At 38.6% G+C, this 11136-nt stretch overlaps 1 protein-coding gene across 1 annotated transcript in view; it reads right to left on the bottom strand.

Moving 5' to 3' along the window:
* Positions 1-1894: 1894 nt before the first annotated feature.
* The window catches only part of NRG3 (neuregulin 3), a 369474-nt gene continuing 360232 nt past the window's right edge, over positions 1895-11136 (bottom strand). Inside the window, 2 exon segments of the mRNA XM_050305457.1 lie at positions 1895-5132; positions 10406-10576. Of these exon segments, the coding sequence (XP_050161414.1) occupies positions 4625-5132; positions 10406-10576 (679 nt within the window). The 3' untranslated portion in view covers positions 1895-4624.

Raw genomic sequence — 11136 nt, 5'->3', positions numbered from 1 at the left:
GCAAGAAATATATTATTCTATGAATAATTTTAAAATAAAATTTAGCTAAAATCTTATTCTCTGTAAGGAAATCTAACAGTTCAGCATTTGGACCACAAAAGAGGACAGACAGCACAGATAATGGGATCGTTGACCTGTGGGGCTACTAAAATAAAAATTAAAAAAAATAAAATAAAAAAAAATCACAAAAGCTGAAAAATCTATCCTAAATATCTGCTTTTCCCCAATTGGCTGGAAGATGAGCATTTTAAATTCACGGTAAGGTAATAAATCACTTTATAAGCTCATTCTTTTCCCAAGTGGTAAACAGTTTACAGGAAATTCCATTATCCTGAAAGGCAATTGATATTAATACCACTTTCAAAACCAGTTTTTATTCCAGGTCTGCTCCTTCAAGCTTCAATTTAACTTATTGCAGCTAGAACTCTGAAAGAGTTCTTCTTTGGTTTTCATTTTCAGACTTTCTTGTAAGAGTAAGAAATTTTCAAGTAATGTCCAAAATTAGACTAAGGGAATCTGGGGATGAATTGGAAAAGGAACCCAGATTTTCTCCCTACTTACATGAGAAGTAGATACAAATTAACTGAACATTTCAATTCAGGAGCATATTGAGCTGGTCATGACCACATGCCACCAACTCATCGCTTTTTACAAAATTTAAACCTGGAGCTGCAGGATTCTGGTGAGTGACTCTGGAATTAGCCACATGGTGGTAAGTTCACTGCTGTTAGAGCCTGGCCAGGGACACTGAGTCCCTGTGACAGACAGACCTGACAAAACAATCACTCAGCCAATGGACCTTGCACCGTATTCCACTGAGAGTGTTCACACACTGCTGTGATTTTCCTAAGCAAAACGCAGGTAGGTCCATAAATCAGTGCAGTAGTGCTTACATCATATGGTAGACTACTAAGCTTTCTCACACTACACTGGAGTTGCAGTAGTACAGTTTTGGGATGTGATCCTCTATTAGTATGCCCTGTCATACTGCACTGACTACACCAGCTGAGACCATGGCTAGGTGGCTAGATACCAAAAGCACTCTGAACAGCTCTTTTTTCATAGAAGCATTTGTTGATCTAAGCGTGATCCTGCAAAAATTAAAACATTTAAGCTTTAGGCCGTGCGATACCAAAGAGTTTTTCAGTGATTAAAACTATGAAATGTGCCCATACTTACCTACACTTCCCATTTCAAATGCTGGGATTGTTCTACTGGAGGATTTTTTAGGATTATTTTTGGATTGTTTTTGAATAAATTCTAAACAAAAGAAAAAAATATCAGGACATACATCTCCCATAATTCTCCTCCACAGGATTACGTTGAAGAGAGATAGGTTTTCTCTGTTCAGTTCAGAGAAAGTTCAATTTATTTAACCAGCTGTTTGCCCAGTTTGCTTGAATACCATGCTACATGTGCAAATTTTCACACTAGACTACACCTGGAACTTCATAGGCCAGATAAAATTTTTAATTGTGTTACAGGTAAATGACTGAATTCAGAGCCTCTCCTAGGGGGATTACAGACTGTTTCCAAGGCTGGGAACAGATGTAATTTTAGGAATAAACTACATCTTGTACTGATTCACAGCCCTTCCAATCCACTGAGTTCAATGGGACCAGAAGTAAACCAAGATTTAGCCTACCACTTTGGCTGTTTCAATACAACTTTCTTACGGATCCTTTACATAATGAGTTGTCAGAGAAAATGTTGTCCCATTCACTGTAAAACAGGAAGGTCCACAGAGGAAAACAGCTGTGTTAGAGAACCACACAAACGACATTAAGGCTACCTAGTTTGATGTTTTCAAACCTTTTTGTTTTCCTCTGCAAAAAATGACAGTTTCAATAAGATCTGAAGTGATACTCTTAACAAATAATACACTAGTCTGTCATATGGTTAATATTAATGTCTCTCTATTCAAACATGCTGAAAACTGAATAGAACAGTTAACATATAACAGTCACACATCCTTTGCTGAGTACAAGATCGCATCTCTAACATGAACCGAAGATATCCTCACCATTTCAGATCTTCATCTGTCATTCAGTTAAACATTTCATTCTCTTAAATACATTGCTCATCCCCTCTTTCTGGGTCTCTCGGGGGTGCTGCATGAACACATTCTCTCCATAAAGGCATTGCTTATGATATGGTTCTTTCCTCAACTGAAATCTTGTTGTGTGTTTCCATTATGTTGCCAGAGGTGAAATTGCAGAGTTTAGAAGAATTTGGGGGTGAGGAGATCTTACGTCTGGATTGAAAAGATTTCATTCTGAAACATCAATTTGGGCAGGATTCTGCACTTTATAGCAGAGAGACCATCTCGATGAAATTAATGGTGAAAAATTTATTAATAGTGATCATACTTTATAAATTACTGAACCAGAGCTTTATATAGCAACCAGCTTTTATATTACAGGTATGCTCACAGGGCTTATGGGCAGAAGCAAGTTCACTTTGCTCATGCCCTCAGATAGTGAGATGTAAACCGTGTTGACAGAAAAGTCATACTGTAGGGATGCAAAGCTGAGCCCCACCCAATACACCCTGTCTTTCAGAGGATTTATCTGGTGTGGGCTTGGGGCCATACCCACTACAGTCAGCTAAGTTCACACAGTGAGACTGTCCCCAGCCACAACATACAGCAGAAAAATGTCAGAGTGAGACCAAACCTCATGGTGATCCACCTCACTGATACAACAAAAGCTCTGTGTCTTTGCAGAAGGGAGTCTGAACAAGACAGGCTCCATCCTGGGGCATGGAACAATAGTTTGCCCTCAAATATACTTCTACTGAAAACACACAGCAAAGATTACAGCCATAGAAAGTTCTGTAAACAAGACAATTTCATCAACTTTATCTTTAAAAGAAACCCCAAAATCAAAACCACAAAAGAAACCCAAAATACGATTTGCTGAATGAAGACTGTTAATAGTAATGTTTTACTGCCTTAACAAAAGAAATGACATACACCTTCAGCATTTCTTTTCCAAATTTACTTGACAGAGGTTAAAATATTGCTTTATTCTGACTCAACATACAACAGCACAGCGTGATCGATTGTGCTATTTTGGGAAGTCTTGAGACTCGTGAACTAGAAAGTCTGGGGCCCATTAATAAATTTAACCATTAATTTGCTGCAAAGGAATGTTTAAATACATTCTGTATATACTGTAATTTTCTTTTTAATCAATCTTCTGACATTAACCAGGGAAGGTTATTTCACAATTATTTATTATAGTTGATTTTTTCTCCCCAAGAATAAACAGATATTTTAATACCAATAAAACTAGTAACGTGTACCCATTTCATTGCACTCTTGGCATTTCCAGGGGAAAAAGGGACTAAAAAGAAAGCTAATGGAAAAAGTGCTTATAATGTGACTGGGATACAGCAACCAGGTAATGACACTTCTTCTCTAAGGTCTTGATCCCCTGCAAGGAATGACTTGGTGGAAACCATCTACTCTTGTATAGCCCCATTAGACTTAGATCTGTGCATGCCTTTGGGTCTGTCCATACTGAATCATCTGCAGGGTTGAAACTTTAAAGTTCACAAGCCTAAGCCATAATTAATTAAAGTAACTGGAGAACTGAATGCAGGAACAAATTAGGCATAGTGGACACTCATTGGATGGATTTTGATCATACTGGATCTCCCTGACTCTTCTCTGAACAACCCATAATAAAAGGTAAGTTAAAAAAAAAAAATACACAGACACCAAGAAGTGCTCCTTGAGAGCTTACAAATGCCTTCAAAGTGTAAAAGTTTAGAAATGTTGAGGGGTGTGAACAACGGAGTTTATGTTGACACTCAAAAAAACCCAACTCAGAAACCAAAACCATACCTGTTTAATACACACTTCTGCATTTTCCCTTGTTCTTCCTAACTCTCCACCAAGGCAGCTATGGTAGGCAAAGCTCAGAAGATGGAGCAGCCACAGGCTTCTGACCACTGAATCACTATAGAACCCAATCCCTCTCCACACTTGGCAAAACCCAAAGCTCCTAAATGATTCCATTGACTTTACTGGCTGACAGACACATTAAATTAAGGTCAAGAGTTAAGAATATGTTCACTTTAGGGATGTCCTCATTCCACAGCAGGTACCAAGAACTCAGAAGTAGGTATCTGTGTGCCTGTTTCTGTGGTATGAACCTGGAATCAAGAGGACAGGGGAGAGGGGTATTGGACATGCGCTGGGCTCATGGGACTTGGTCCCCAGGATCTGAATCCCTGGCCAGTAGCTCGCTGCAGCACTGCCCAGAAATCACAAATGCATCTAAGAATGGTCTTGGCCTTTACTGAAAAAAAAAATGCATAGCCTAAGACTTTGGACAGCTGAACGGGACCATGGTAAAATCCTCTGTAACTGAAACTGTGTAATCCTGCCTAGAAAGCACCTGATGCACGCTTCATCCCTCCTGGAACTTTTCCCTTAAAAAAATATTTTGTTAAAAAACACTATGATATGAGGGCGATTGACTATTTGGTTTCTTCTAAGTAGATGCTCTTAAATTAATGCATATAAATAATTTGTATTTAACTTCCTCCCTTCCTGTTTAGCAAAGCATCGAATGCACAGATCTCTCGTTTCCCCTCCCACAATCCCCACACGAAGTCACTTGGTCAATACTGAGTCTCTTTGCGTTTCATTTTTTAAGACAAATTGTGCCTCTCGCTCTGACTTGGCCAAGGGGCTCATGGGCAGAAAGGCCGTGTTTTCACTCGCGCTGCTCTCTGCGTCTACGCTCGCCAGTTCATAGTCCTCCGACCGCCTCGCGTCCGTCAGAATCCGGATCTGCTCCTGCACAGTTTCTAGCAATATTTTCACTTCGTGTTGTTCTGCTATAAGACAATTACTGACAGGGGAACTCACATTGACAAGTTCAGCGGAATAGGAGTTTTTGCACCATTTGATGCCTGTTACTTCAGAAACATTTTGCATTTGCATGCAGGCTTCGTCCAAGCCCACAGACGGGATGATGGGAACGGAGTTGGCCCTTGAAGATGAATAGCTGACCAAGTCCTTCTGATCCATGTTATTAAAATAAGGGGTTGTCTCTCTTGAAGGCAGTTGCATATTTATTGAAGTATTCTGAGGAGTTTTTAAACCAGTGGATGAATACCTGGAAAGAGTAAAAAAAGGTTTTCGTTTTACATCAAGTGGTCAGATGCAAGTGGGAGCAGGGACACTCTTTGAGGTTTAGTGAACTGTGCTGAAAGGATACACATCATTTTCCCCTCCCACTAGGAGCACTTGGCAGTGGTGGGGCCCTGGGGAAAATGACAGACTCTGGAGACCGTTTTTGATTCTCAGATCTGCCAGTGGCAAACCACTGCTTTTCCCTCAGCCTCATTTGCCCACCAGTACATGAGAGTAATGAAATTTCCTTTCTCAAAGATTTCAGAAGTTATAGTGTATTATTAATTTGCTTTGAAATGAAATTTGACATTCCATTCCTACATTTCTGACCACAGAAATGCATTGATACTTTCTTCAATGTCAGAACTCTCAATGTCAAATGGTTATTTTAGGAAAATACTTTAAAAAGATGCAGATAAAAAGAACTTTAAACACACATGGTTGTGTAGTTTCTGTTTACATAGAAATGATTGTCTGTACTCCCCTTCAAACAAGGGGAGTACACTAAGTGCAGTGTAGCTCTTAAAAACATCTATTTCTCAATAGCCTTTACTCATAATATTGGCCTGGTTTGTTTTATTAGATTTCATCTGGAAATAGAGCTAATATATAAGGCTTGAGCAAATGTCTGTGTTCTCTTCATATTGTAATACTGTTTGAAAAAAACAGCAATCCTTTATCTTCCAATAAGATATCTCATAGCATGATTTTATTTTTTGTGAGGCAACTTGGTGAATTTTTATCAGCATTTCCATTTTGTTTCAAAGCCAAATGCATTATTCTGATAGTGAAATGTTTTGTTTACAAAAAATAGTTTAAAAAAAAAGCAGAAATGGAAAGTATACTAAATATAAAATAAAGGAAACAATGGAAAAAAAAAATGTTTCCCATCTGAAAGTAGTACTAGTAGAAATATGGTGCTCTAAGAGTTACTGTATCTATTAGTCATACTGCTAAGGACCACAGACATTACCTCAGTACCAGAATATAATTTATTTATAATCAGCTTATCACTATTTAATAAGGCAAGCTACTGGTGAATCTAACATGTTTTATCCATGGATGAGGACAGCAACATTTAGATCTGGTGTGGAGGCAGGTGCTCTGATTTCAAGGGTATTATTCTGAAAATCCTTCTGGGCCTCACTAGGGATATCCTTCTACTCATATGTACCTTGCTGCTTTTTGTTATGAGCAGGAAAAGAGCTAATGAAAAGAAACTGAATCCTGTGAAGCAGCCATAGTGCAGTATTAGCACACAATAGTAATTAACTGGAAAGGCTTCCTTTGGCCCATCCTCCTGGCAAGGTGTCAGACAGGAGTGAGCAGGAGACATCTTCAGGCTCATTTCCAGCTGAGCGCCACTGACCTGTAATTAACTCATCAATGGTGGCACTGCGTTTGTACAAGTGTTTGACACATTAACTTGTACGTGCACACATGGAGGCCTGTACAGAGGTCTCCAGGCATCCCCAAAAGAGCAGAACGTGCATCTGGGAGCTCTGTGATAAGGAGGAGGTGTTGTGAACTTTGCTGCTACGTGATGGAAAGAGATACTGCTTTGGGAAGCGGGACCCCAGGGAATAACAGAGCAAGCAGCCTTTTTGGATATGTGCTAGAATTTCCTGTCCATGCTATACAGATGCAGCTAAATAATATATCTGAGCCAGCTTTGGTTAATTGCATTTGCACTGTGCTTAGATACACCTGCAGCCATTCACGAAGGAGCTTTCTAGAACTGTTCTCAAGACTCAGGATTAATGAAATACTGATTGGGGATATTATTCCTGAGGGAGGACAATTAAAAAAATATAAAATGAAAACAAAACAGTGCAGACCTTTGGGTTGTGCCCATTCTTGTTTCCTTTGCTTATATATAATTGTTCAAACGACTATAGCTGGAGAGATCGCATCAGTTGCATTAGTCCCTTTTTTGGTAATTCAGGCCCTAAATATATTCTGGGCTGCACCCTGAAAACAAAGGGAGTGAATGTTTTTAATGAATTTCACATGCAATGGATGTATTATATGGATGATATATAAGCAAAAACAAGAAAAAACTGAATTAAAATGGATTTGGTGAGAAAACAGTAACATTTGCCAGTTCTGTAACAGAGATTCAATTATTCTTTGTATTTTGGAAACTAATTGGCCACAACAGTAACATGTAACACAATGCCTGGCATATTTCCATAATATTTTTTGAAATACAGATAAATTCAACTCTATGCCAGAATTACATGTTTCTGTCTTGTGCTCACAGGGCTTTCAAAGAGGGACTGAGATTGAAATAAAGTGCATACAGTGTGTGCAACAGGTGAGGTATTAAACTAGATGGGATATTACATCTAAACCATGTGAGATTCGGCTTTTGGTTAATTACAAACTGATCCATGCTTCTATGTGTGACACCAGACTGCTGCTGTTTTCAATAGACTGAGACTCAGAACTATAATTGCAGAACCTTAATTAAGGTTTCCTATAATTAACTTTCCCAGAACCATAGTTCCTCCAAAGAAATAGATAGTTTTTTATCTAAAAAATTATTTTGTCTGAATAAATTAATTAATCTGCATGTGTTTCAAAGTGCAGCTCTCTCTCCATCCTTCTCCTAAAACCAAGTAACAAAAGAAAAGCAAACATTTATAAATATTCAACACTAATTAATTATGTTATACAGTGTTTAAGAATATAAATTAAAGAATGAAACTGAAAGAAGCATAATAATTTAACTGCCCCTTTAAAAATAGATATTACAGAGAGAGAGAAGGGACTGGAACTTAAAATACAAAACGGATGTTATTTAGCATTTATTTTTGTCCCAACAGCTTTGCTCTGAGCCCTGTGGCTAAAGGTGTGCAGTGTATGAGCCTGATGACAAGGTCCATTAAGATGAATGGGAATCATTCCAGTGGCTTGGTTTTGGTTCAGCCTTGTAAGCACTTATATATACACTTATATTCACACGCCCCATTTTCTACCTGTAGACACGACATACTGTGTCTTGTATACAGGAACACATTTCTCTCTATAGATGTACACACTCACAGGCTGTAAGGCACTGCTACTAACCCTTCCTGCTGGGTCCCTGTCAGCTGGGGATCAAACCACTGTCCACTTCACTGCATGTGAGCTCACAACCCCCTCAGCGACTGGAACCCATCTGAGACGTAACTGACATGGAGATGACTTCTGTAAGCCAATCATTTCAAGCAGGTTTTTCTACTCTTTCAAGTAGTATACTGAATAAATAACTGATATTACCTTTACTTGACTCAAACAATATTAGATCGTGTTGCAAATTACACTATTTGGTACTTTTTGAAGGCAGCAAAAGCTTTCCTCTCAAAGTGGGATGCGAAGAGAAGCACTTTTGCAGGAGGAACAAACACTATCAGCTAAATTATCCTCTTTTCTATCAAGTATAAACATAAAAATCTGACTAAACTTCAGCCAAAACTGCTGCTGGACAAAGTTCAGAATGCTCATAGAATTAGGGAGATAAACCACTTTGATTTGTGTATCCCTATAAGGAAAGATGGAGGTTTAAAGGAGAAGAAAGGAAGTAGTGTAACTTCTGCAAAGGACAAGGGAACATTTTCTTTGGGTTGGAAATCCAATGCAAATACCAACACTGTGAAACCAGTAGATATTTAGATGGTAAATATCCTTAGTCCATAAAATAGGGATGAAGTGCTGAGCAGATTGAGGTCAGAAGATCACAGGCTGCTCCCAATACTAAACTTTTGCAGAACTGAAAATTTAAAATATAGACCAGTACAAGACGATACTTGTAATATCACACACTGGTTTCTTAGAGAAGAGTAAATACAACTACTCACAGCTTTGCTGTTTTGTACCTCACTTCTCAGGTGAGGTGGAGGAGGCTACAGCACTCCCCAGAGCCCGTGTTACAAGACAAGTCTGCTGGAGAGGGAAGGCTGTCAGCCTGTTCCTTTCAGGAAGGGTTGCAATTTCAGTAACAATTTTCACAAGGAATTCTATGCACGTTATCATACAAATGAACAATAATACATTTACTGCAGGAGGTAATAAACATTTTTTTTTTTCTCAGAAGAAGCAAACAGCAACAATGAAAGAAGTGTGAGTCCAACTTATTTAAAAAAGTCACCAGACACCCAAACCTTTTGCCGGCTTTTCTTTCCCCCTTCCCAGGTAAGCCCTGCATTGGTCTGTCTTTCCTAATTACTGTGGTTAGCTTTGTTAGGTAGATTCAGCTACAAAACAGTGAGCCAAGGGCAGCACTGGAGGATGTGTGCCTATACGTGTGATGACAACCACATACACACATGCAACGATGCTTATTCTGGGTCAGCATTTGTGGCTGTCATTTCCCAAGAGATCAGAGTGGTTAGTGATAATAACTCCTTTGGTCTCTAAGGAAAATTAAACACGTGGGTGACCTCAGTTCTGCACTTCACAAAGCCAGTTTTGACACAAAACCCTACAGCTCCCTCCTCATAGTGTAACTCCTCACTGTGACTTACAGGTGTACAGACGAAACTGGTGGGTTTTTCATTCCATTCCAGATATCACTCCTACTTTTATATATATGATATGCTTGTAATGATTTTAGAAAGTCTTTGGAAATCTATAGGGATATGTAAATATTATGCAAAACATCTCAGCAATTGCAAGACTTCAAAGGCAACTGTAGGTGCTCAGGAGCACTTCTGAAATTCAGACCTTATGTACAGCTGGAGTTCACAGTCAATGTTCTAATAAACTGAATTAAAAAAGGAAAAAAAATAGTGTAATTTTTTGTGCCTTTTCAAAGACAAACCTGTGTGAAGTGATTGGTCTTCAGTCTATAGAAAACAAACTTCACAATGTACACCCATTTATTAAAAAACCCATGAAAGTTTGACTTCTGAATTCTCTTATTTGCCCAGTGCTGATTGATGGAAGAAAAAAACGCTATCCATCAATTACTAGAACATCATGGCACTGCTAGAAAAAAAAGTTATAAGAAGTAATGTTGGCAATCTATTACAGTTTGCTCTAATTCCTTACACTACAGCCTCTGAAATGCTTTAAAAAAAGCAGCCAGCCAAATAAAAACATATTACCTTCAAAGAGCCAGTATACTGAAAACATTCTTCTGCTTTCAGCAGTATAAACCCTGGATCCACAGTATACTACAACAGAGTTGGAAGGACTATAATGGCAAAGCATATTAACCTCCCAACAGCAGCCACTCACAAACCGGCTCACTTCAGTTATACTGTTACTTACCCGTGACAAGGTATTGTGTCCTGGTCTGTGATCCTTGACTCTTCTAGCTGCTGATATGCTGGTCCTGTAATTCCATTGAACCTACCCCGAGGCAAAGGAGGAGTCCTCCGAAAGGCATTTCTATGTAGCATCCCACTTTTTTGTCCTGGGCTGCAGCATGAAGAGAGACTTCTAGGAACAACACCAAGAGTACAGTAAAAATTATCACTACAACAGCATAAAATTCTGCAAGTAAAGGTTCAGGATTAATAATGCATGGATTACTGTTCTTATAAACTTTGCTGTGGTGGTCTATGATGTCAGTAGAAATTCCCCATGGAAATATAATACTATAATGCACCATTAGCTGTTGTTTATGCCATATTTAATACATAACCTCTCTTCTCAGAATGAAAATAATTGCCCAGTATAATAAATGTTTTCTTGCACTTGATAAAGGATGCTTCTTTTTTCCATGCTTCATATCATAATCCCACTACATAGAGTTGACTCCTCAGACAGTACAAACAAACAGCACAGCTCTGTCACACCCACAGCTGAATTCAAAATCAGATCTGAAACTGAGAGCCCATTATATCATCTCTCAGCCTACAAGATGCTGCTTCCTGATATAATAACATTAAATTGAGAGAAAAAAAGTGTAAGTGAAGAATATAAATGAAGCTTATGAACTGCAGCTTGAAGAAACCACCTAAGACAAGTTTCCTCCGCTTTGAACAAGATTTCTATAC

The sequence above is a fragment of the Myiozetetes cayanensis genome, unplaced genomic scaffold (genome assembly GCF_022539395.1).
Source record: "Myiozetetes cayanensis isolate MyiCay16 unplaced genomic scaffold, myiCay2020 scf10, whole genome shotgun sequence".
Classification (NCBI taxonomy): Eukaryota; Metazoa; Chordata; class Aves; order Passeriformes; family Tyrannidae; genus Myiozetetes; species Myiozetetes cayanensis.
The sequence above is the reverse complement of the archived record's forward strand: the minus strand, read 5'-3'. Positions and strand labels throughout refer to the sequence as shown.